Genomic DNA, 27,207 nt, shown 5'->3' with positions numbered 1-27,207 from the left:
ATAACGGGAGCAAGGGCAGTGAAGGAAAAGAGCTCTTATATCTTTAAAATTAAAGTCACTTGGGCATAAGAATATATAAGGTGCTTGAAATGTTATTTTTTTATTAAGATTTGCATAAAAGCTTTCCACATTTCAAGATCAGCATGGTGTCAGTGTTTGCAGCACACCTTCTCTTACAGTTTCACTGCCGCAGAAATGGAATCTGTAAAGTTAAAAAAAAAAAGCAGGCATTAATGTATATGCTTTGATATCACTCTTGCATTAGCACGAACTTTAAAATTTTTGTATCACCGACTCTCAAGAAATGTAATTAATTCAAAATCACTTTTGAGGTATTGTATATGGCAGTGTTTCTCAACCTTGGCAACTTGAAGATGTCTGGACTTCAACTCCCAGAATTCCCCAGCCAGCATTCGCTGGCTGGGGGATTCTGGGAGTTGAAGTCCGGACATCTTCAAGTTGCCAAGGTTGAGAAACACTGGTATATGGTATACAGTAAATTGGTATACGATTAGTTTCGTACATTTGTTTTTATAATTTTTGTACTTAGTACAAAATTATAAAAGAAAGAAAAGTAAGAATAAGAAAAATTGCCCATTTTTAATATTCAAAGAAGATACTTGTGGCTACAACTCTCTATCTAGTTGTGCTTAAGATGGATTGTAATCAAGAGGGACTGTTATGCCTGCTTTTCTTACTGATCTCTCATCAAACTCTGTCACGGGTTCTGTTACAATCTTCTCACACACCCAATGCTCCCGATTCACACAATTCAACAAAAGAAACTTTATCAAGATCAGCTATGTTAGGATTCTGATCAACAAGACCAAATATAGACTTGACACTTTCCCCATGGTTTTCAGCGGGTCTCCTTCACATGCAACTTTGTCTGACTCAGTGTAAAGGAAATTAGCTCTGGGAAACACAGTGAGAAAGGACCATTCATTTCAGTATCTAAATTAGGCAAAAGTTGAGTCCAATGGCAATAACCAATTCTGTCCTCTTCTTTCCTTATCCCAGAGTGTTAGACTCTCATTCTCCAGTGAGATGAGCCTAATTCTCAAATCATATACATGCCAGTAGGCATGATAGCTGTAAAAAAACAAGCTGGTACAGCTAGCCAATGGATGAAACTGGGGGCAGTGAGAACATAAGCAATGAACAGTGAGAGGGTGTGGAGTCAAACAGCTGAGCCCTGCTCCTAGAAATCGTGAACTCTCCATTCCACTGGAACCTTGAGAGACCGCCTGCTGCCAATTACCTCCCAAAGACCCGTCAGATCTCACAGGATCGGCCTCCTTCGGGTTCCGTCCACCAGCCAATGCCATCTGGCTACTACCTGGGGGAGGGCCTTCTCTGTAGCAGCTCCGGCCCTTTGGAATGAACTCCCCGCGGAGATCCGGACCCTCACCTCTCTCCAGGCCTTCCGGAAAGCCGTCAAAACCTGGCTGTGCCAGCAGGCCTGGGGTTGATGAGTTCCCCTCCCCTCTCGACTGGTATGGCTGTGTGATTTTCGTGTATTTTAATTATGTGTACTGTTGTTTATGTTCCCTTTCCCCCCTGAGTTGTTCGCCGCCCTGAGTCCCTCCTGGAGAAGGGCGGCATACAAATAAACCAAATACAATACAATACAATACAACCTGCTGGGCATCCAACTTTCCCTTGACAAACAGAAGGAATTTCAGAAGAACTTGATTGAGCTAGATAACACATCTGTGCATCTATATCCAGATACGTACAGCTTTTTGTAAGATGATAAATACTCTGAATCTGGCTAAGGGCCAATCTACTTTAGCATTCTCTTCAGCTCTATGGTCGAAGAGATGCATTTGTGACTTCTTTTTTTGAGTTCTTGCATAGAATTAGCTATTTATAATATGCTGCTTATTATATTGGAGTTGTGCAATAATCAAACCTAATGGTCACTGATTACCCTCCTCTGAATGAATTTGCAGAATCTTCTTTTTAAACCAGTGTAAATGAGTGTTCATGATAGCTGAGAGTTTCAGCCAGGTTTGTCCCACTAAACTAGCTTTAGAATAATTTGGTACGTACTGTATACAAACATACAAACAATTATGTAAAACTGTAAGGCCCACATATGTACCTGTAGGACAGTGGTTCCCAAACATGGCAAGTTTAAGACTTGTGGACTTCAACTCCCAGAATTCTCCAGCCAGCTCTGCTGGCTGGAGAATTCTGGGAGTTGAAGTCCACAAGGCTTAAAGTTGCCAAGTTTGGGAACCACTGCTGTAGGATATAAATACTTTTGTAAGTTTAATTTGAAAATAGTAAGTATGTTTCTTTTATTACTTGTTCTTGAACTAGTGAGGGTATACATACACATTCCCAGTTTCTCCATCTTGCACTGTAATCTTTGTTGCTCCTAGTCGGGGCAAAGTTGGGTTTATGTAAATGTTGTTCCAAATAAATTTAACCTTAGTGATGGTTCCAACCTTAAGTTCTACATCTATTTGGTTGGTATGAATCTCACCAGGTTTGAGCCTCCCCCTTAAAAACAAAACAACATAAAACAAATAAAGTCATTTCATTACTTTTTATATTTATACATACATGCATCCATTTTTTCCCAGTCTGCACCTGGATCTTTGCCCTATTTTTTTTAATGTAACTTATTTTTGGTTTTAGCATAACTCCAGCATTAAAAAATAGCTACACTTTGTATGAGATATTCACTTTAACCAAAACTGTTTCTTAGTTAACCTGTCTACTGTGTTTATAGTTTCTTTGAAGTTTACCAAAACGATGATGGGCCAAATAGCTTGTGTCAAGAGCCGAGGTGGCGCAGTGGTTAGGGTGCAGTACTGCAGGCCACTTCAGCTGACTGTTATCTGCAGTTCGGCAGTTCTAATCTCACCGGCTCAAGGTTGACTCAGCCTTCCATCCTTCCGAGGTGGGTGAAATGAGGACCCAGACTGTGGGGGCGATATGCTGACTCTGTTAACCGCTTAGAGAGGGCTGAAAGCCCTATGAAGCGGTATATAAGTCTAACTGCTAACTGCTATTGCTAAAATTTAGTACATCTGAGAGAAGAACATCTGAAAAAATACAGGACTCAAAAATTTATTTAGTATATAGATTTGCATATGAATATATTGCAATATGTTTTTTCCCCTTGAAGAGGGGAAAAACCTGCAAGAGTCAGATTAAATGCAATCTAAATGGAAATAATTACCTGTCATAACCATTTAATACATTCCAGCTGGTAAAACTACTTTCTGGTATTAACATGTTATTGGCTCAGCTAAATATTAGTCAAGTAGCAAGTGACATGTTTGTCGAATTATAATACAGTTTGTAATTCAAACAGTCACAGCAAATGACAAGTGGAAACTTAAAATAATAATAATAATTTAGAAAATGTAATTTTAAAAATCCTTTGGAGAAAATGACAATCATAAATACGAAGATACTAAAATGAAGACGCAATGTGCTTAAAATAATTTTTGAGATAAATCCTCAAATAAATGCATTTCAGATCAATTGAATTACACTTCCTGGAATTTCCATCCATCTGGAATACCAGATGGGATAACAGAAATTATGGGAGCTGTAATCTCAATTTGTTGAAAGGACATTTTATGGCAGGGATAATCTTGTAAGATTATTCTACATATCATTCAAATATTTTTTATTTAGAAAAAAAGTGAAATCCAGAACAAATTTGACATGCACAATTCTACATAGTATGTGGATAAAACCGAATCCAGATTCTATTTTTATTATCTGGCAAGATGAAGAATCCAGTTCTACCTGTTGATTCCAATATCTTTTGTTGATTTCTTTGAGAGATGTTTCTAGATTGCCAGCTAATGATAAATTTTGCCATATGTCACTTCTTGGTCTTAATGTTAATGTTCTTAGGGTTTTAATAATTTAGAATCAGGTGGGTAGCACCAGGTTTTAGAATATTTAAAATTTCATTGATACCATCGAAATGGTTGTAATTTCATACCGTTATTTTATACATATTTGTGACTGAAATAAATATTTGATTTTTTTAAAAGAACAAGCGGTAGGTTAATACAGGAAAGTTGTCAACAGGCAATAAGTGAAAATACTGTCTGAAAGCATTTTACATTAAACTACAGGTAGTCCTCATTTAGGGACTGCCTCATTTAGCAGCCATTCACAGTTATGATAGTGATGAAAAGGTAGTTTTAGGATCAATCCTTGCATTTACAACCTTCACAGGTCTTTAAGGCAAAAAAGAAAAAAGATAAAGTAAGATTCCAAGCATAATCATGGTTTAATGTAGTGACTGCTTTGCTTAACAACCAAGTTGCCAGTCCCAATTGTGATCACTGAACGAAGACTAGCTGTATTTAGAGTGGAAATATAGATTAGGATTATTTATTGTTTTTATCAATTTCCTTCATTGGAAAAGTAAATGTATGCAGTCAGGATATTATTATAGCAGAAAATTGTGGCCCATATACTTGCATTTCTTTTTTGTTGCTACTATACTTGGCTAAATGCAGTTTGCTTCCTTGCAAAAGGTTGGATTATATACAGTATATTGAATCTAAATTTGAGTAATAAATAAACTATCCTCCAAAAAAATCTTGAAGATAGGAAACTATTTTTTAAAATATTCTGTGGTGTTAAAAATAATGTGCATATTGTTATTTATCTTATTTTTAAAATAAATAATTGGATCCACCTCTCAGATGAGGAAAGAACATCAGAAAAGTGAAAATAACAACTATAAAATTCTATTTTAGATGTGGTGTTTCTCAAAACTTACCTGAAAATTTCATATTGCCTTGTGTTTCCTCCGCTCCCATACAGGGCAATATTTATGTGTCCCCAGACGCTGCTTTTTCCAGACAGTGTGACTGATGACTTGTATCTCCAACCTGCACACCATCATTAATGAGAATTTGGTTTTAGTCAAGCAAGTTTCTAGTACTAATAAAATTGAATATTATAATAAACTCACAAAATGAGTTGTACTTTGAAGACCCAAAACGTCAGCTAGTTTTAATTATGAGGGAGAATCCTGTTTTATTATTCACATGCAACAAAAATAGTTTTCCAGAATCCATGTATTGAATTACATATCCAAAATGTATGAAATCTGCTCATAGGCTAGATTCCCCACAATTAATGTCATAAATAGCTTAAATGTACATCTCCTACCCCTCTTCCTCTTCTTGGAACTGCCGAAAGTTCCAAGTTTTTGAAGGCTCCACAGCCATTTGCACTACTAAGATGACCCCAAGGTCACAGATAAACTTCCAGGTGGCCTCAATGACTCTCTAAAAGAATGCAAATGACCAGCTGTCTGAAAGCAATATAAATTCTTCCACTCCCCATCATCCAGTCAGAGTTGAGGAAGTTTCTTGGATGAGAAGCAAAACATCTTCAAAGAAAAACAAGAAAGTCCAGTTGCCTCTTGAAAAAGCAACTTTGGGACTTCCTAACTGATGTTTAGTGATCTAATCTGCAGAAGAAAACATATAACGTGGCTAGCTTTCATTCCTTTTAGGGAAGAGCTAATGTTAGATATTCATCTTCTCTCCCAGGTATAGGAGTGACCACCCAAATTCTTTGTGTGTATGTGTGTGTGTGTGTGTGTCTGTCTGTCTCTCTCCCTATTGCAATTTTATCCCTATTGCAACCCAAACAAAACTTGGTAGGCATCTGGAAGATAATATGGTTTTCTTCTCTCCCAGTGGTGAAAGTACATGTGTGTGTGTGTGCCTTTGCGTGCTTGCACATATGTATGTGTATACCTAAGTATATGCAAACACCAACATGCACAGTTGCAAGAAAACAAACATTAATAATCTCCAATTCTCAGCCCCCACTTACGGGAAAAGTTTTTGGCGTCTCCAGTGTTCAAATAAAGCTTAGTAAATTCAGAAGTGATATTGTCTTTAAATCGATCTGCATAATGACCCATAGGAGGACATCCACCTGCTGGACACGGGAAGCAGGTGCCCTAATAAAAGCATATATAGAGGAAAATATTCAATCCTCTTCATTTCCTTCACATTTGCTGCTAATTATGCTATCTTTTTCTTTCTCTGTCCTTTGTACTACTAAATGAGTAGTAATTTTCCTTGTTCAAGACAATAAATTTTATGCCATGTTACAAGAGATATATATTTGTGTATTTATTTAAAAAAAACATAATCAGAAGATTATTAAGCATGCTCCTTTCCAGCCATACAGACTTTATACCCTGAAAGTTCAAAATTCAGCATAATTCATCTTTTCTAAACCTTAATTATCTATCTCTATGAATTGAGAATGTCTCTCATCACCAAGTTTATATTTTGTCCAGCTGTGACATTGTTTACATGCTATTAACGTGAACAAATCCATATTATATATTAGAGCTGTGCTTTGTAAGTCTGCACATGGCACCTAGGTACCTTAAATCATTTCCAATTTCGTATACGTTTGTGTGGCTGCCCTGTACAGCTGATTCTGGAAAAGAGGCACAGGCCCTTGGTTTGTGATGTTCCCAATTGATGCAAAATGCCTATCAATCCATGCATACTCCAAATCACATTTTATTCTTTGAATCCAGATCTCTGCAGAACTGAATTATGGCATTCTTGCCTTAGATCTTGACAAAGAAATAACATGACATTTAACTTAAGTGTTTAATGAAGCCTACAACCACTTTTCAAAAAGAGTGTCAAATGTGCTAGGTGGTTATTCAAGAATTATCTACAGTTCTAATTAGCCTGCCCCTATACATTCTGTTTCTAGCTTGATTATTTTTTCAGTTAATTCATTCCTGGACTAAGAATGTGGAAAGAACTGAATGCAAAGAGAATGAAACTTAGCGTTTTCTTGTTCTTAGCAACTACTCAAAGAAGATGGGTTTTTTCCCAGGTTCATGTAGTGACAAAGCATGTTGATTTGAGGGAATACTGAGAGATGCAATGTGCATACTCTCCCCATTCCCCAAAATCATATTTCCATTCTCAGCATCCAGGTTTCTGCACAGCCCCCCAAATAAAAATATTAATGTTCATATAATTCATTTCTACACATCTGAGGCTCAAATCTGCATGCTTGCACCTCTTGTGGTTCACTCTGCCAAATAGCTGATTGTCTTAGTTTGCAATGCAGCCAACTGGACGACCCATAAATTGTGCCTTGACTGCCAAAACAGAATTAAACATGCAATTTTGCATTTGTTTTGAAAGCAGGTGCAAATTGCAGTTAGTCATTTGAGCCATAATTGTAAATTACATTTTGTAATTTTTGTAATTACATTTTGTTGTTGGGGGAGGGTGGGAGAAGAGAAAGTCACTAATTAAGCAACACCCCTAAGGACTGAGAAGGGCAAAGCAGTGGAGACGTCAGTCAACAGAAGCTCTTGTAAACTGATGGTCTGATGATTTTTTTAAAAAATCCCTTGTATGCTGCTACAAAAAAATTAAAAAGCCAAAAGACTACATTCTTCTGTTAATATTTTGGCATGATGCAAATAACATACTTTTTCAAATAAGTTGTATGCTCCACAAGGGTAGCCCAAAAATCCATTTGGAAATAGAATGCTATCTGAATAATATTTATAGCTCCGTAGATGGTTACAGGCCACAAAGTCACGGGTTCCTGTGGAGCAGAAAGAAATGTTAGATGCTATACTTCTTGATTCTTCCTATCAAGTGCTTTAAAGAATATTAAATTTACACGTACCTCCTTGGTTCTGGAGCAACGCCATTCTCTCAACTTTTTTCATGACTTTATTACCTTTGCCAAATGTTGAAACATTTCTTTAAAACCTTTCCATGAGAAGTTGGACATGCATAATATTTTGGTTGGGAGAAGTGCAGTCGAAAGATCAGTAGCAGTTACTAAAAGTAGTAGTTTAAAGAAGCAGCATTCTTGAAATTGATATTTAATGAATTAAAAGAGACAGATTGAGTGAAGTGGCCCATTTTGAATGTATTAAATTATCCTTTTAAGAGTATCCTATTTTAGCAGTAATGACAGTTACAGTGAACAATTAATTGCATGATTAGTACATCTAAATATTAGACTTCTGCAGTTATCCTGTTTTAGAAACTTTTCATTTTTCTTACTATGTTGTCTAATCCAGTACATATCACTTAATTATTAATTTTATGCCAACAAAGGAAAGATTTGTTTACAATTCTACACTTACTTACTGTCTTTGATTTACCAGAAAAGTCATGATTTGGGAGGGACATTGTGTCTGAAAATGCCTCAGAAAGTCTCACATGTGAGCATAAGCATAATAGACAGTAGACTGGCACATGGGTTGGGTGGTCCTAGAGAATAAAGCCCATTGCAGGAGATTGCCCAATTAGCTAGGTGTGATGTTTCTATGAACATTTTCACCACTGGATAAAGAAGTTGTCAGCAAGAGATTGGGGGAAGAACAGTCAAAGTATAAATCTGAAACTGTTAAAACAGGATGCTAGAAGCTCTGAGATTTAAGAGAACTTCCATGTTTCAGTCAACGATTTTTCTTATCATAAACAGTATTTTATTGTCAAAATAGTATTCTTGCATTTGCTCCAATATAATTATAGTACAAGATTCTCATAATTGGCAAAATGCAGAGATTTGTAAAGACACATGGAAAAAGAAACACAGATATCTTTTTTGAAATATATGCTCTAAATTCCATGGCTGGATTCATAATGTAAGGTAGCATATAGGAATTAGGCTGGACATGGAAATGCAATAGACTTTAAAAGCTTCTTAGTGCTCAAATGTTTTGGGTCAAGTCTGCCCAAACCCCTGATCACCAGAAGTGTTAAGAGAGAACAATTTATTTCGGGGAGTTTGGTGCTGTTAATAAAAGTGTCAACAAATTGGCGGACAGCAAAATATCTAAGAAATATACATGAACATTTCAAAACGCAGTTATGGAATCCACTGCAGTGCTTTAGCCTTGGGAAAGGGCTATGTTAATTGTTGCATTCGGTACTGGTTTTGTGAAAGCGAGTCATTTAGGAATGGTAAATGTGGGTTGTGGGGTTTGAACAACAAAAAAGGGTCTTTATTTCAGAACCAAATAAATTGGCAGGTATACATTTGTTACTTAGTGATTAGGTTAGCTAACTACTAAGTTTTCTTCTGGGTTTGAAAAATTGTTTAGTAATTGCAGTTGTTTCATAGCAATGTATTTATTTGCTGTATTTTATTGTACTTCATCATTTCTGGGAGCCTTACAAATAAATGAAAAATATCAATCACAAAGCACAGCTGGAACATACCTAGTTCAAGCTATGCTGTTTATTGTTTGCTGGAATCAATCTTGAGTGCATCTATTATCCTTTCAAGCCTTTAGCATTTTAGGATTATTAACAATCTGACAAGGTACATAACGTTTTCCAGGATGTAAAACTGGCTTAAGAAACCTCGACCTACTCATTCCATGATGAGAGTAAGAAACTTGTTCCAATATAGAAAAGGGGATGCTTTGAAAGTTTATTGAGCTGTGGATAAAACTATATTTTTATTCTGGTGGGATTTTGAGAAAAGTCGGACAAACCTCTAATGATAATTATATTAGAAACAGTTAAATAAGGGGCAGAAATCAAACTGGTTTCATAGCTGTACAGCATATTTCATTACTTATTTGATTTTTATTTGGATGTTATCCTCTCTTGATTATTGTTTTCCAAGAACTGAACATATTAAATCTCCTTCTTCCTCCATCCCCCCCAATAACAACCCAAGGTAGTATGTCTGAAGACAAATACATAAAATATGTAAAAAATATTAATCAAATTATTTTTCATATAAGTCTGTGTATAGACTGAGAAGTTTGAAATTTATATTAGCAGTTTCAGATGCAACATTTCATAAATTTTCATTTGGCATGTCTTTTCATAAATACATGCCGAAAAGTTAACTTGAAATGAAATATATTTCCTGTAAAAAAGATGCAAACAAGACTACAAGAGAATTGCAAAAGTCCCTGTCCCTTGGCTTTCCATAGACATTGCAGCCACAAAGGAGGCAATGCTGAAACTTCTCACTACAGCAAAACTTTCATCTGATGTTTTGCTCCATTGCTCTGTCTGAATGCACTGGGGGGGGGGGGGAAGCATTCTCCTATAAATTGTATTTAGACGATAAATAGCAAGATAAAAAAAATAAAAAGCTAGCTACTCCAGAAATCCAAATACTTCACTATATGCTTTACTTTCTCATTCTTTTTGAATTTCAGTGAAAGAAAGTTAAAGATTGATTAATTACTAAGACCAATGGTTAAGAAGGTATCTGGGGTTAAGGGTTTTGCTGAGGCCACAGTGTGTTTAGGGGTATTTGAATCAGCATGTCTAACACACAGTTTTTGACACCTTGCCTTCTGTTCCAGAAGACCATGCACTCTCTGACTGGGTGCCACTAAATTATAGTACAGTTGATTTCATACCAAAATATATGGGTGACCTTCCAATTTATTGAGAAGGCACCGAGTCTTTATAGCAGTGATGGTGAAACTTTTAGACCCTGTGTGCCCAAACTACACATGCACACTTGACCCAAACTGAAAGGTGCATTTGCACAGCAGAGATCCGAAGCCTATCTGGGAGGCAGGGCTCCCAACACTGGCAGCATGGCAAGTTCTTTTTCTTTTGTGAGGTTCTGTTTTGTCGATTGCCAGGAAACAGAAGCTCATGAAAGAAACACTACAGCAACCTGACCTGGGGCGACGGTGCTTCTGCCAGCAGGGAGGGTTCTGCATGCCACCTCTGGCACATGTGCCATAGATTCACCATCATGGCTTTATAAACAATAGAGGGTCACTTTCTAATGTAAGCCCACTGGGCAAAATCTAGCTGCCATGATTTAGAGCGGCTGTTAATCTTTCCTTGATGAAGTCAGTTTTTAAACTGTTGCCCATCACCTCCCTTATAGCTAGTGTATAGCTTGTTTGTTGAAAAACTTTTATTTCTATCTAAGAAATTATGTGATAAACAGTACTAAATGACAACGATACAAAGGTAATCAAATCCAAGTCAGTTCTAACCAAGTTAACACCATCACCCATATATATATATATATATATATATATATATATATATATGTATGTATGTATGTATGTATGTATGTATGTATGTATGTATGTATGTATGTATGTATTTACTGTCACAGCCCCTGGTATGCCCAAATATGGGAGGAAGTTTACTGCTTCCATTCTCTGTCTATCGGCTAGTCACAAGAGACCATCCAGACAGAAACCCAATATTTTTACTGTTGCCTTTGTTACATTTGTGTTGTATTTGTGCTGATAAATAAATAAAGGGAGACTAGTATAGATCTATTTCAAGCTATTTAGCTCTCATCAGGTAGCCATACCCTTACTGGGATTAGAACCTGTGCTGCCTAAAATGTAATACAGCACAGGTTCTAATCCCAGTAAGGGTATGGCTAGTTGATGAGAGCTAAATAGCTTGAAATAGATCTATACTAGTCTCCCTTTATTTATTTATCAGCACAAATAAAACACACACACACACACACACACACACACATACATACATACATGCATACACAACATATAGGACTCTCTTTTGTCCAGAATTTTCTAGGACTTAGCCCAAATGGTCTATAGAAATTATTTATCGCATATATGGCTGGATAATTGTAAAGGTTAGTTTTTTCATGTTTTTTTCAGGGGAGAGTTGCCTATTATGGGATCTTCCCATACAAAAGCTGCAAACTGCTGGAGAAATTATTGTACAAAGAAATAACATTTACTCACTGGCCATCTGGTAACTAAGAAAGCACACCATTTATGAGAATTTCCCTAAAAACAACCTTAGAAAGAATACGAGCAAAATCCATTTCTGATCAGCTGCAGAATCTATTACTTTGTAGTTGTCACCCTTATACAATGCATATTTTTTTTAAAAAAATAGAATGCTTTTGATGTATATCTGTATGTGTTCCTCCCCCTCATCCCTCTCTCCTGCTTTTACTGAATAAAAAGCTCTGAATTATTTAACCTTTTTATAAACAAAGTAGTCAAGTTTCTTTCTTATGTTTATTACATCTTTTTTTTCAGTTTTGTGATTTATTATTTTGAAAATGTGGATACGTTGATTCTACCTCCCCATGTTATGCTGGAACTTTTCAAATTTTTATAGTTGCCATTCTGGCTAGAAATCCTGGTGGCCCCAGCACATCAAAACAACATCAGCTTGGGATTCTGTAGCACAGAAATGCAAATCTTACTGCATTATATTTCACACTAGGCGACTAGGATATAATGGAGTAAGATTTGCATTTCTGTACTATCGTTGAATATTTCTTTGCAGAGATGATACCTACCTTCCCAAATGCCATCAATATCCACTATTTGTGAAAGAGCGTTTCTCTTACATCCTGGCATTTGTTCTCCTCCATTTGGATAAAAATCAAGATGTCCAATTGCTTGACTCATCCCAAACCCTGAAAATTGATTTTAAAAAACAGTGTTGTGTTTGAATAGGTTATATGCTTGTCTCTTACATATTATGCACTACAGTATTCTGTAGTCAGCTTACCTAAGTATGGAATAGTTGGTGCTGAATCAGTATGAATCACGTCAACAAACTCAGCATCTTCTTTGTCCAATCTGATCTCAGGTGGAGTTCCTTGAAAGTAAGGTTGAGCAGGGTCTAGTCCTATAATGGTATAAACATTAAATATATGATTTAAAGAGGAGATGATGAAGATTTCTGGACTAATTATATAGCTATAATGATTTAAGCCTGACGAACCCTAATTCCTGTCAGCCCACAATTGTCAAAGAATGCTCCTAAAAGTATTTATTTGAAATCAGTTCAGAATTTCATAAACCTTTGTAGCTAGAAAGTCTTACAGGGCCTGTTGGCCTTTAAGAGAAACACTAAAGATTTTTTCCATTGCATCTTTATATAATTAATATGCTTGTTTTACTAAATGAAAGTTAAAAAATGCTGTGAGGAAAAAAAAATTAACAATGAAAATTCATTTCCCCAAGAGCAAAAACAGTAATGACACAACTTATTTAAAACAGTTTCTAACTTTTTAAATGCAGTTGTTGGCTGAAAGGGAAAACATAAAAAAAAATGTATGGTATGAAAAATTGAACTATATAATGTTGCATCCTAAATATGTATGTTAGAAAATGCTCAATATAAAAATAAATTCCATTTGCAATAAATACAAGTTGGAAAGCATCATAATAGTCCATATGCATAACATATGTGAAATAGATAAAAAATAAAATTATTTATTTTCTCCAAACTCTAGCTTCAGTCTAAAAAAATGTAAGAAATATGCAAAGGAAGACAAAAGGGCTAATGTGGAAGACCGTAATGGTTAATTTCTCAGCAGATAGTGCAAGGAATTTTAAAACAAGCTTGTCCAAAATGGAGTTTCCAGAGCAAGGACATATAAAAAAGCAACAAGATATACAAATTCTGCACACCAATAGGAATATTCTGAAGAGATCTAGAAATAAAGAATTCCTATTGAGAAATTCAGCTACAGGGACTGGGAGAAATGAATTACAGTATAAATCATGGTAAAATACTTTGATTAGAACTTTGCTTTAAAAGGCCATGCAAATTTCTTTATAAATGTTGCCTTATTTTTTGAGAACCAAGATAACAATCAAACAGCAAGTAAGACAATGGAAATAGTTTGTGTAAACATAGTTTTCATTTGGCCTCTCAGATCATTTCTTTCATCTAGGATGCTCATTTTAATAGTATTTAAACCTTTTGCCTTTGTACCATGAATAGAAAATCCCTTTCATTGCGGAAGAAGGCGGGGCTTAGCAGTGAGAAGATGGAGTTTTAGGCTACTCCTGAAATTCCTCTATACCAAAGGATTTTTGGACGGGTTCTTTGAACCCCAGCTGTCCCGAAGACGACAGTGGAGGTGGGGAGGGACCCAGGACCCCAGAGATAATCGCAAATCTCTGGGGGAGGGTATTAACTCCCCGTGCCAATTCCTTTTTGGATTAGCTGTGTGCTAACTGAAACTGCAGGTCGCCCCTAAGAATGGAAGAAGTGATATCATCTGGTAAGCTGATTTTATTATCCAAGAGAGATTGTTCCTGTTAAAAATTAAGCTAATTGAAAACCAAACAACAGAAGATCAGCGGCGAATTAGCTTTTCTAATGGTTTTATGACTGGTGGTTACTCTACCTTTTAAATGCTTCAAGAAACTCCGCGATATTCTCCCCCCTCTGAATCTCCCTAAGTGGATCGTAAAACTTATTTCCTACTAACTAGCCCGTCACGATTCGACATTTTTATTACTTTACTATCCAGCTCTGTTTACAACTAGATAAGATTGACAGCCGGTAAGAGACTAAAAAAAGTAAAAAGTGCTTTGAAGCCTCTGGGGAAAAAAAAAGAGAGCCTTTATTTTAACTACGACACATCATGGCGTCCCAAGATACTTCCAAGACTTCATTTCAGACTCTTTTCTCTGCGTGTAGAGAACTTTTTCATTCTTACCAAAGATTGGAAAGAAAACTGGATCAATTTATTCTAAAATATGAAGCTAAAACTGAGAACGTTGAATGCTTAAATGTTCCTGAAACACAAACGGAAAATGTGAGAAATGGTGTCTGGTCTATCTCAGAGGAAGAGAAGAAGGGGGAAGCCATAAAGACGACTCATTTAAAGAGACAGTGTGCAGAAGGAATGGAGAATCCACCCTTGAGAATTAAAGTTAAATTGGGAAGCTTTATAAACCAAGAACAACTTTATTACTTCATCACTGACATTCAGAATCCAAAGGTGCCGAAATACTTTTGTTTGGACTTGCTTATGGAAACATTTGGTAAATTTATTCAACGAATGGCTACTGGACGGAGAAAACCTTGTGGCTGGAGGGACACAGACTGACAGATGGGACAATAAAAATTAAAATTAGCTAGATCGAATTACTTTAATTTGTAATAGATACAGCTGAATAATGACTGATATGGATAGCAATATATATAATCTGGAACTGGCTGATAGATTGTTGAATACAATTGAAAACTAGTTAAACCTAATTGTTTTTCTGTGTAACAAATATTGTTGAATAATAATTGATATTGATAGCAATGTATATAATGTGGAGTTGACATGATAATTAACAATGGGATATGAGAAAATACTTTTAGATTACACATAAAGAGTATTAACTATAATAATTAGCACTATTAAAAAACTATATAGAATCCATACAATCCAATGTTAATTAATACTGGGAAAATGTTATGATATATGATATAATTGAATATTATGGATGTTTAGCTAAAATAAAATCTAGATTGGATCACTTCAACTTGTAATAGATATAGCTGAATAATGATTGATACAGATAGCAATATATATAATTTGGAATTGGTTGATAGATTGATGAATATAACTGAAAATTAGCTAAATCTAATTGCTTTTTTGTGTAACAGATATTGCTGAATAATAATTGATATTAATAGTAATGTATATAATGTGGAGTCGATATGATAACTAACAATTGGATATGAGAAAATACCTTTAGGGTATACATAAAGAGTATTAACTATAATAATTAGCACTATTAAAAAATTAAATAAAATCCATATAATTAAATGTTAATCAATATTGGGAAAATGTTAGGATATATGATATAATTGAATATTATGGATGTCTAGTTAAAATAGAATATGAGGATTTGATGATAATAGAGGATTTTACAAATAAGTAAATGAACTGCCAGCATGTGTTATGGACTAATTCCTTAGCATAACTAAGGATGAAGGATGTTTAAATAATTATAATAATTAAAACCGGAGGTATAATGATGTTGATATGGCAAATATTCGAGTTAAGATACTTGAATTAATAGGAGTCAATCGAAGAGAAGCACCAAAACATGTTGTAACCAGTTGATATACTTCCTATTTTTTCATAATAGATACCTGTGTTTTGTTTTGTTTTTCTGATTGTTGTCTTTGTTTTTTTTCTGTATTATCTGTAATTGATTGATATATTAAGAAAGATGTTGTACCAGCTTTAAACTAAAACTAAAAAAACATTTAATAAAAAAAGGAAAAAAAAAGAAAATCCCTTTCATTAATTAACAGCACAACCTATCATACGAAATAGGATAATCCTCTTAACCTTATAGATGCTATTCTACAGAAAACATGGAGGGATATAAAGATATATAACTATGCATATATTAAATGTAGCCTCATTCTCACATTCACTATCTCAATTCAGTAAAATTATTTACAGTACTTGTTCAGAGTACTTTCCAGCTTAGATTCAGATTCAGCAATACTTGTTTTCCTACTAATAGGTGCTACATTGCATCAACCTACCAGAGATTCTTCCAATTCCTTTTATCCTGCTTCCCACCTCAGAACCTGCATGGGCCCCAAGGCTATGACCAATGAAATGTACCATGGAGGGAGGGTATCCATATTTCTCCTAATGTAAAGGAACATCATATATTTTGTTAGCTCTGTAAGTGTATTTCTGTGACTTGCAATTGCAGTCATGTTTTACCTTTCCTAAATCATAGATGGCAGTAGTTTCACAAAACCTCAATTGATTGTGAGCTAGTAGCTCTAAGATAAAGTACTTAAATAATTATGCAGGTGCTGAATTTATCATAGAACCAGTTGAAAGATACCCAAACACATACCCAGTACAGAGCCCAAATGTGTACAAATATATTGTAGTCAGGTGGACAAAGAATTGTAATTTAATATCTTTGGGGTTCCTGTCGCTGCACCTTTATGCTACTTTCAATTTAAATCCATACCTTGCTTAGGAACAGAAATCCAAGACAGGATTCCTAGAAAGCTGTAAGGATAGGCTATGATCAAACTGATAAAAGAATTATTGGATTTTGTAATTGTCTGTTTTACAGTGTGACCAGAATGCAAATCATTTACCAAATCCCTGCCAAATCATCATACAAGCAGTTGCATTTTAGTCTGAGTCCAAAGTTGCAAAACAAGACTATAATTAATTTCATAAATTTCCCAACTCTATTAAAAGTTTAGAGCAACCAGCTTACTCCCTCTCATTGTTATCTGTATGTAGCATATGAGTCCTGACTATGAAATGCCCTTACAAATAGGAAACTCCATAAAGATAGATTTCAATTAGGTCTCAGTATTCCATCTCTCATTTGCTCTTCTTGCAATGTAACCAATATGCAGTTTTGGACAGACCAAGCAAGATACAGAGGGGTCTGAGATGACTGCCAAAATATTGCCACTCCCACATGTTCACATATAATAGAGATTAGTTTGGGCTTGATAGCCAAATCTGACCCTAGGTTCTTCCTTGGTTGACCTTCCCAATAAGCAACCTAGTCGGAAGGTCATTTAAAAACAATTTATTAGAGTATCCTGATAAAGTGAGGTCTCCCTGAAAAGGAGAACCCGAAGACCCATCTTACATTTTTTTAATAGTTAATACAACAAAGAAGAATGAAAGAGAAAAGTTGGTTGGCCAAGATAAGAGTAACTCCTAATCCTTGCACAGGAAATCAACTACAAAACTTGATTGAAGTTAGATAACCAGATGCTTGTAGAAACTTCTCATAAGGAGATAGTATCCAGCCATCCTTCTGTAACTTATCTTTTCAGTTTAGGAATATTAGAAGGTATCTAATCAATCCACAGACCCATAGGATGAAAGTTTTCCTACATTCCAATTGTAATGAACCTGAAAACTATTTTAAGAGAGAGAAAATAAGCCAAATTAAAATACAAAATAACTGTGTTAGTTAACAAATTACAAAATCCATGTCATGTGCCCCTCAAAGTTTCAAAGTTTAATAACATTTGTATGCTGCCCAATCCCGTAGGACTCCGGGCGGCTTACAATACAACGTAAATCAAAAAGAAAGGAAGAAAAGATAGATTTAAAAAAGATAGATTTAAAACACACCATGCACTCCGTTCTAAGTGGGGCTGGACCGTATTTGGGGTCAACAGCCCCAGGCCTGCCGGAGCAGCCAGGTTTTAGTAGCTTTAAGGAAGGCCGCGAGAGTGGGAAGGGTCCGGATCTCTGAGGGTAGATCATTCCACAGGGCTGGGGCAGCTACAGAGAAAGACCTCCCCCGAGTAGTCGCCAACTGGCATTGCCCGGTCGACGGTACCCGAAGGAGGCCCAGCCTGAGAGATCTTATAGGTCATTGGGAGGTATGTGGCAGGAGGCGGTCCCGCAGATATCCAGGTCCCAAGCCATGTAGGGCTTTCAGTTGACAATTGCACCCATTTCAATACAGGCAATAAATTTGCACTGTAGCTTGGGCTTGGGGGGGGGGGGCAGATACCTACCATGACATGTGTAGCTTATCGTGCAACCTTTCTAATCATGGCCTTATTCACCCTAGTTATTTACCCTACTCCTATGATTCTAAAGCTGTTACATGGCAGAAGTGGCACAAATACTGTGTAATTTTTTTGAAGCCATGTTATTTTGAAATAAATTCTCCATAGAGCAATTAATAACAGCAATGAAAAGTTGCCTTTCTAAACAATATGAACATTTTTGCTTTGAATTTTAAACTCCTCTGCATGTTTAATATAAATCTCACACATGCTGCATTTGGAGACTTATGCAATAAGCCTCCCTTAACTTCATGTTGGAGATTCCATCACCTCTTTGCACCATACGGCTCCTTCGGGGAGGATCAAAAGATACAAGATGGTAATTACAGCAATGTGATACAAACCCCACTTTTCCCAAAGGTGCTCCCCACACTCAAAAAAAGGCAACTGGACTTCATTTTTCCTTGAAGATGTTTCTCTTTTCATCCAAGAAGCTTCTTCAATTCTGAGAGAGTCAGAACTTGAATGAGAAATGAAATGTCTTCAAGGAAAAACAAAGTCCAGTTGCCTTTTGGGGAAAAAAGCATCTTTGGGACAACCAGGTCTTAGACGACCAAGAATCTCCTTAAAGCCCCACTCTTCTGTCTTTGGGTCAATATAACATGGATATGATATAAGGAGCTGGTCACAACATTGCAACTTCCATCTTGCCACTTTTGACTTCCACCCCCTACTCCTTACCATGGCAGATGTTTGTACTCATAAACCCATGTGAAAGTGACACCTGGTACATAGGGTGGGGGTCCTTCACCTATTCTTACTTTCACACTGGCCTATTGTTAAGTTAATGAGTGTTGGAACTCTTCTTGTCTCATGTTTCCCTAATTTCAAGTTGTAGTTTAGACCAGCGTTTCTCCACCTTAAGAACTTTAAGATGGGTGGATTTCAACTCCCAGAATTCCCTAGCTAGTCTTGTTGGCAGGGGAAATCTGGGAGTTAAAATCCACTCGTCTTAAAGTTGCCAGGATTGAGAAACACTGGTTTAGACAGAAAGGAGGCGTTTCTATTTTTGAGTATTTCCTAAATTAGCTTTTCCTTCAAATACAGCAAGTGTCAACTAGTATTTCTCGATAGCTGGGTTAAGTTTCTAATCTGCATCCAACATCTTTGTCTTTTTTAATGCAGTGTTCTCCCTAGTTAGCTTTTCAGTGTTCTTCCAGCACTCTGCTTAAGTTCAAGAGCATATCCTCTAACAAAAGCTCTTGGTATAACTGCAACACTTTATATTCTATAGCTAAATTCAGGATTATTTCCTGTCAAAATACAGTAAATATCCACAATGATTTGCTGTAGATGTTACAAACCCTTATTTTCTCCAACAAAGTACGTTCCTAATAATTAAATTTTAACAATTTACAGGTAGTCCTCAACTTACCATTGCAATTGAGCCCAAAATTTCTGTTACTAAATGAAACATTTGTTAAGTGAATTTTGCCTTATTTTATGGCCTTTCTTACCGCAGTTATTTAGTGAAGCACTGCAATTATTAAATTAGTAATACGGTTGTTAAGTGACTCTGGCTTCTCCGTTGACTTTATTTATCAGAAGGTCACAAAAGGAGATTACATGATCCTCGGACACAGCAGCTGTCATAAATACGAATCAGTTGCCAAGCGTCTGAATTTTGATCATATGACCATGGAAATGATACAATGCTAAGTGTGAAAAACGGTCATAAGTCACTTTTTTCAGTGATGTTGTAACTTTGAATGGTCACTAAATGAATTGTAAGCCAAGGACTACCTGTAGTTTTATTCCATGTTGGATAATGAAATAGTATCAATATTGTTGTTAACTATAAACAGAAACTTAAAGCCCTCCATTATTTATAAGATTCATAATCATGAATTAATGACTGAAAACTCATTTACCTTAAGGATATTTACAAAATAAGCCACTTCACTCCCTACCACTCGGATGTTGTTAGCTGCCTGGGTATATGCACATCTGGAACCTTTGACCCAATCTATGCAAATGCAGTTCACATCTTCCACTTGAAGCATTCTCTGCAAAGAGATACAAAAATAAAATTGAGGGAAATGATAGAGCCACCACACACCCTGAATTCTCTTTAGATGCTTTCCCTAGTTATCTGTCTGGGTATTAAGAGATTTCCAAACGAAGGCACAATATAAATGTTTTAATTACTGTACCTTACACATATCTGATAACCACTTTTCTTCTCCCTGGTCTATGAATCCATGGGTGATGAAACGGGTTATTTTGCTGGGATTGAAATTGGAGTTGTCAATTGTTTCTGGATGAATTGCAGTGATTTCCTGTAAAAATATGAAAATCTAAATAAATATTAGGTAGAGAACAACAGACATACATACACATACACACACACACACAAATACACACACAGAGAAAGAGAGAGAGAGAGACAGACAGACAGACAGCGACAGAGAGAGATAGAGAGACAGAGAGACAGAGAGACAGAGAGACAGAGAGAGAGGGAAAGAGAGAGCATTTATTTTTTTCTCTACTCTTAAGCATTGTCATAACTGAAACAATTTCACTTCTCTCATGAGCCCTTTGGAAATATTAATATTTCATTCATTAGTTAGTTAAGTATGGATGGAGATTTTTGGGTCCAATATTAATATTAAACTTGTACAACCAAAGTATTGCAAATATATATGTTGTAGATTTCTTTTCATTTTTCTGCAGCACTAATATATTTTCTTTTTCTCAGTGCCAGAGTTGTTGTCTACAAAAGTATTTTCTGGTGTTTCAGACCATAATTGAATCCATTAATAAATATAATGAGAGTATTGTATTTATTTCAAATGCTGTTTCAATAACATTATCAACCACTATAGGTCATTTCATTTTTTTCCCTAGATGGTATTTAAATGTATGGCTTTATTAAAATGTCTATCCTTTATAAAGCAGATGCAAAAAGAGTTAAATAATTTTGCTTGTAGATGTTCTATAAATGTATTGGTTGTTTGAAATACTCTAAGGCATGTACATTTGTCACACTATTATTTATGCTATGGAGTCCTATGAGTGTCTGAGTCTGACCTTGATTGTTTGTATTGAAACATTTCTTTACACAACTAAGTAAGAGAATCAGTACTAATGAGTGTGGGATTTGTTTCTTGTTTCTACATAGCAATAGCAATAGCAGTTAGACTTATATACCGCTTCATAGGGCTTTCAGCCCTCTCTAAGCGGTTTACAGAGTCAGCATATTGCCCCCAACAATCCGGGTCCTCATTTCACCCACCTTGGAAGGATGGAAGGCTGAGTCAACCTTGAGTCGGTGAGATTTGAACAGCCAAACTGCAGAACTTCAGTCAGCTGAAGTAGCCTGCAGTGCTGCATTTAACCACTGAGCCACCTCGGCTCCCTTGCCTTGCCAGGGTTGGTAGAGGCTTTGACTTTTTCCTTGGTAGTTCCTTGATTAGAGAATTGTATAGTTTTCTGATTATTGCTTATTATTATAATAAGCAATTTATTATATTATTGGTTATTATGTTTCACAGAAAACTAAAAATGAAAAAAGTATATGGGAATCCCTTGAGCGCTTATCGAAGATAACCATCACCATCATTACATAAAGTGTTTAGGAGAGTAAAATCTGAACTTCATTCTTTTTATGCACTTCACACTTTACTCACCGAATCAAATACATTACACATTTCTCATCTGGAACAAGCATAAGTTATATTATTAAAGGCAACAAGGTAAAGTATGTAAAGATTCAATAAGTCAACTATTTTAAAAATATACTGGACGTTGGTTGTATATTACTAAACCAAATGTAACCAAGAAAATGATTAATAAACTTTTATATTATATAACCTTATTTTTGGATATATATGATCAAACTATTGGAAGATGGTTCTTCCAAAATGTTTTAAAATTCAGTTGAGGGAAGTTAAATCTCACCTGAAAGTTCTCATGGTTCTTTCGAGTATACAGAAGAAAGCGTGTATTTATTTCTTGAGGTGACCAAGGGAGTCGTGCGATGGGTCGTTCCACTGTTCCAGACCATGGGATGTCATCTGTAAAGCAGCCCACGCGCTCATAGCAAACTTCTCTGCCTGTTATATACGTGTCAGATAATTAAGGCATGAGTAATTGAAGCAAAAGTTCATATTCTACCATCTATAGCAGTGTTTCTCAACCTTGTCAACTTGAAGATGTCTGGACTTCAACTCCCAGCGAATGCTGGCTGGGGAATTCTGGGAGTTGAAGTCCAGACATCTTCAAGTTGACAAGGTTGAGAAACACTGATCTATAGCATATCTTCTCTGGTAGTGATGTCAGCAGGATATCCATTCCTTTCTCAAACTTCGTAATCATTCATTTTCTCCTAGTTTCCCTTGTCATTTGGGAAATTGTCTGAAGTCAATATGGTTTAATCTAACCTTGAATGAAAAGAAGTCTGAAAGTAATTTGCAAACTGTATGGGAAGGAGTTAGGACCTCAGTGCTCTACATCACTTTGATATGTAGATTAATTTCTGCTACATGGAAATCAATTTTATTCACAAGGAATAACATCACTTGTAATCCATTTTGGTTAGGTTTTCCCTGTTTTCCCCTCTTCAATAGGCAAGAAAGGGATATGGATAAGCAATTCTGGAACTGCATAAATGCACAAATCCTGCAAAAGGACTGGAATTCTAATAACATTTCTATTTACTACAGGAAAGGAACTTTGGAATCCCAAGATCATTCAGCTTGACACTTAATGGTTCACAATACAATTCCCTAGTATTGACACTTCAGCTGTCAGCCTCTGCTTTGCTGTTGCTTCGACTGCCATGAAATGGGGAGGGAGGGCATGGTATTTGGGAGGGGTTACTCATTGTGCTGGAGGAAGGTTCTGGAGTTCAGCTGCCTGTCTGACTACGCATGCGTAGGAGATTCCCGCCAGGACTAACGGCACCGACATTCCATCTTCATGATGCCTTTTGAAGTTATCTCACACCTGACACTTGGGAGAATTATGATTGGACTGTAGCTGTGATGCCAAGGGGTGGGGAATGGGCTATTCTATATATCAATTGCTTTCGCGCCTAAATAATCAGACTTCGCTTCGCTATGCCTTTAATCATTTATAATTAGTAAAAGTACACTTGATTTCTACTCATGGAGTCTCGTGGTCTTCTTTCCTAATTATCTAATGGAGAGGTTCTGACATCAGCTGATACAAAACACGGATAAACCAACAAACAGCTCTTACCTCTAACTGCAAGGAACAGTAAAAGCAGCGTGGTCCAAAAGGCAAGCATCTAAAATATTTTTAAAAAGAAAGAGAGAGAAAGCAGATGTATGGGTGTTAAGAATAATTTATACTAATTTTTAACTTACACCTAAGGTAGTTATAGCAATGAAAATATAGCAACTGAAGAATTTTACTTGATGAAATAAGTTGTGACTTACTGCTTAGCCTTTGCTTGAATTCCAGACAAAGGCTTAAGCTAAACATGCTTGGCCTTTTATAAAGCACCACCTCCTTGAGGGTTATTCATGAAACTAAATAGGTATGTTTCAGATAGAGGTTATCATAAATACACAAAGCTTACGATCATATAGTGAAAATGGAAACTAGGTGAGCAAATCATTGAGGTATTTTTTTGGCGGTACTTCTAGAACAAATGCTTAGTTAAATGTTATTCTGGAAGCCTTCTTTCCCTATGTAATAATTTTAAAGGCAATAAAATTCTTTACGTTACATTCCTTGATTAATAAGTATTAAATAATATGTAAATGTAAAGGAAGGAAAAGACTCCAAATGCATGCTTTCAGTAACTCTAATATACATTCCATAATCTAAACAGGAATATAGCTGAAATACTTTTTACTGGTTCTTAATACTTGCCGGTTCTTACTTTCTCATTGAAGATTGTAAAATTTGAGTCAGAGGTGGGTTCCTACCAGTTCACACCAGTTCGGTAGAACCGGTTCATCAAATCTACCGAACTGATTAGAAGAGGTTCCACCAGTGGACCCGGAAAGCAGGCCACACCTAAAGAAGAGGTTCCAAAAGTTTTTGAAACCCACCACTGGTCCTTGGATATGATTATTCTACACTATCATGCTCATATTTATAAAACTCAGTGCCTCTGTGAAAGGTAAGGATGACTACTGCATTTGTGGTGCAATCAGAACATTGCGTGTGTTGAAGTTGTTTTAACGCAAACCAAAGATGCCTTTTAAAAAACAAGTTTACATCATATTCTTATGCATGCCAATGCTGTGTGTGAGGTAATTTAAGGTGGTTCTGACAAGTGTCGTCGGCATCTTCATATCCGGTCATATGGGCGGCAAGCCACTCCCACAAAGGAGGCCACACCCATAGAGTAGGTTCGAACAATTTTTGAAACCCATCACTGATTTGAGTATAAGTATAAATTGAATATGTTATTTAATGCAATGTTTCTTAAGCTTAGCAACTTTAAGATAAGTGGACTTTAGTTCCCAAAATTCAAGCTGCTGACTTGAAGTCCACCCATCTTAAAGTTGGAATCGGACAACTCACCCCCACCATCTTGCCATGGCCAAACCACTGTGAAAAAATTCGCTGCAACTTGCCACAGGACAACCTACCACAGGATAATTCAAGAGAGGGACAAGTAGAATTGCAGCAAACTTCACCTTCAAGGACTTTTAACTTGAGAAGGTTCAAACCCAGTGGTGGGAATCAGCCAGTTCGCACCCCTTCAGGAAAACCGGTTGTTAACTTTCTGAGCAGTTTGGTGAACTGGTTATTGGAAGAAATCATTAGGGCAGACAATCAGTTGTTAAATTATTTGAATCCCACCACTCAGGGGTGGGTTGCTAATCCCGTTCCAACTGGTTTGGTTGGAACGGGGCCGGCGGCGTCCTCGTGCACGTGCGCAGTTCATGCATGCGTCTTAGCGCCTGTGCGATGCTCCAGCTGCTCGCAGAGACTTGCGCAGGCGCTGTATGTGCCATCCAGCTGCTCACGGAGAATCGTGCAGGTGCTGTATGTGCCATGCACCTGCGTGGAAGCGCAGAAGCCTTCAAAGACCGGTAAGGAGCGTGGGCGGGTGGGTGGGCCCTTCGCCGTTCCTGGAAGTTACTTACTTCCGGGTTCGCCAACCAACCGGTTCGTGGGGACCGCCGCAAACCGGTTGAAACCTACCCCTGCCACCACTGTTCAAACCTAAAGCAAGACAAGGCCTGCTGCAATTCACTTGTCCCTCTCCTGAGTTATCCTGAGTTGAATTGTCCCACAGTGAGTTGGCGAGGGCAAATTGGCTGAGGCAAGTTGGCCAGGCTGAGTTGGCCACAGCGAGTTGTCTTAGGCAATGGGGTGTCAAACTTGATTTCATTGAGGGCCGCATCAGGGTTGTGTTTGACCTCAGGGGGCTGGGTGGGCATGGCCAGCTTGTGTCAGGGGCACCCATGGTGGCCCAGGAGGGGCTGGTGGGATCCATTGTGTCCAGCGAGGAAGACAAGACCAGGGAGAGCTCCGTTTTTGCCTGCAACGGCCTCCTGCATCCCTCGCCAACGAACATGGAGCTCCATTTTTGCTGACAGAGGCACTACAGGCCAGTCCTTCACTGTTTCCAGGGCAGCTCTGTGAGCCAGATCTAAGTACCCCACAGGCTAGATCAGGGGTGGGCTTCAACCGGTTTGTGGCGATCCCCACGAACCGGTTGGTCAGCGAACCCAGAAGTGAGTAACTTCCGGGAACAGCGAAGGGCCCACCCGCCCGCCCGCGCTCCTTACCGGTCTTTGAAGGCTACTGCGCTTCCACGCAGGCGCATGGCACATACAGCGCCTGCGGGAGTCTCCGCGAGCAGCTGGAGCATCACGCAGGCGCTAAGACGCATGCGTGAACTGCGTGCGTGCATGAGGACGCCACCGGCCCCGTTCCAACCGAACCGGTTGGAACGGGATTAGCAACCCACCCCTGGGCTAGATCCAGCCCATGGGCCTTGAGTTTGACACTTCTGCCTTAGACCCTCATGAAGTTTCTCAGATTGAGAAACACTGATTTAATGTATGTTGCTGTTGTTACAGTTTCCTTGCTCTGTTAAGATGTTCCTCCAATTGACAAACAATGAGCAACTTCATTTTTACCCCTAGAAACCATATTTTGCAACTTCCCTACCCACTTGGAGGAAGAAATAGATTTCAGGAAGGAAATCTTATTACTGTCATTTTCCAGGTTAGATTTCATTGCACCCAGCACAACTGTGATTCTATTTAATGTTAAGGCTGTACTCAGTAGCTTAAATGGGCAAGGAGATAAATGTGGGAGAGTGGCTAAGAATAGTAACCAATCCAGACACACATGGAGCTGAGATGTTAATTAAAGTGAAATATATTGCTATATTCAAACTAGTACCGGCACAACCATTTTTATTATAATGGACTATTCCTAGCATGAAAACTTTAGTGTAAGCCTAACTAAACAAACCAATTCAGCTCCTCTTTTTAAATGTTACTTAGTCTTCTTTTCACTTTCCTGGGAGAAATAGGGATAGAGTGGAACAGAGTGGAGGGGAAAAAAGCCAAAAGGCTCACAGTTTCTTCTTAAACCAATCTAGCAAGCTTTGGGGTAGTATTTAGAGCAAGGCTGCCTTGCTAACAAAGCTGATTTTGTTCGTCAGTCTCTCCTTCCAGCAGCTTCACTTGAAATCTTAGTCAGACAATTGTGGATTTTCTTCAATCCTCTTACCAGTCTGCAGCTGTCAACCTTCTTGGTGTCCTCAGCTCATCCAGTTGATTCTTTCACCAACAGAAGGCCAGTGTCTTTCAAACTTGGCAACTTGAAGATGTGTGAGCTTCAGCTGTGACCAGAAAGAATTTCCCTCTTGACTGCAGCCTAACTATTCTGGCTCTTATATACTCAGATTAGATGAACCAGATTGCAG

The 27,207-nt window shown here is 37.3% G+C and overlaps 1 protein-coding gene across 4 annotated transcripts; it reads right to left on the bottom strand.

Moving 5' to 3' along the window:
* Positions 1-76: 76 nt before the first annotated feature.
* On the bottom strand, positions 77-27,207 carry LOC106541940 (inactive pancreatic lipase-related protein 1). 4 transcript variants are annotated; one of them, XM_087725867.1, is made up of 14 exons: positions 27,012-27,207; positions 24,956-25,061; positions 23,541-23,589; positions 22,239-22,393; positions 20,492-20,617; positions 20,210-20,344; positions 16,308-16,416; positions 12,519-12,638; positions 12,304-12,423; positions 7,484-7,602; positions 5,839-5,968; positions 4,769-4,880; positions 2,344-2,511; positions 77-202 (listed from the first exon to the last, which is right to left on the bottom strand). In XM_087725867.1, exons 3-14 carry the CDS (start codon positions 23,587-23,589, stop codon positions 139-141), a joined length of 1,407 nt encoding a protein of 468 aa, XP_087581993.1. In that variant the 5' UTR covers positions 24,956-25,061; positions 27,012-27,207; the 3' UTR covers positions 77-138. The 4 variants fall into 4 exon arrangements, with proteins under 4 accessions (XP_087581993.1, XP_087581989.1, XP_087581991.1 ...); XM_087725863.1 differs by lacking the exon at positions 24,956-25,061; XM_087725865.1 differs by lacking the exons at positions 24,956-25,061; positions 27,012-27,207 and adding an exon at positions 23,741-23,770.

This window comes from Thamnophis sirtalis, unplaced genomic scaffold, assembly GCF_051295495.1.
Source record: "Thamnophis sirtalis isolate CommonGarterSnake01/CBP01778 unplaced genomic scaffold, rThaSir2_p1.2 scaffold_11, whole genome shotgun sequence".
NCBI lineage: Eukaryota > Metazoa > Chordata > Lepidosauria > Squamata > Natricidae > Thamnophis > Thamnophis sirtalis.
The sequence above is the reverse complement of the archived record's forward strand: the minus strand, read 5'-3'. Positions and strand labels throughout refer to the sequence as shown.

Excerpts from the sequence above, each read along its gene's own strand:
- LOC106541940 (XM_087725867.1), bottom strand. The coding sequence starts at position 23,589 with ATGCTTGCCTTTTGGACCACGCTGCTTTTACTGTTCCTTGCAGTTAGA. Across the intron at positions 12,639-16,307 it reads AGGAATTGGAAGAATCTCTG|GACTAGACCCTGCTCAACCT; the intron begins GTAGGTTGATGC and ends ATACCATTATAG. Across the intron at positions 12,424-12,518 it reads ACCAACTATTCCATACTTAG|GGTTTGGGATGAGTCAAGCA; the intron begins GTAAGCTGACTA and ends ATCAATTTTCAG.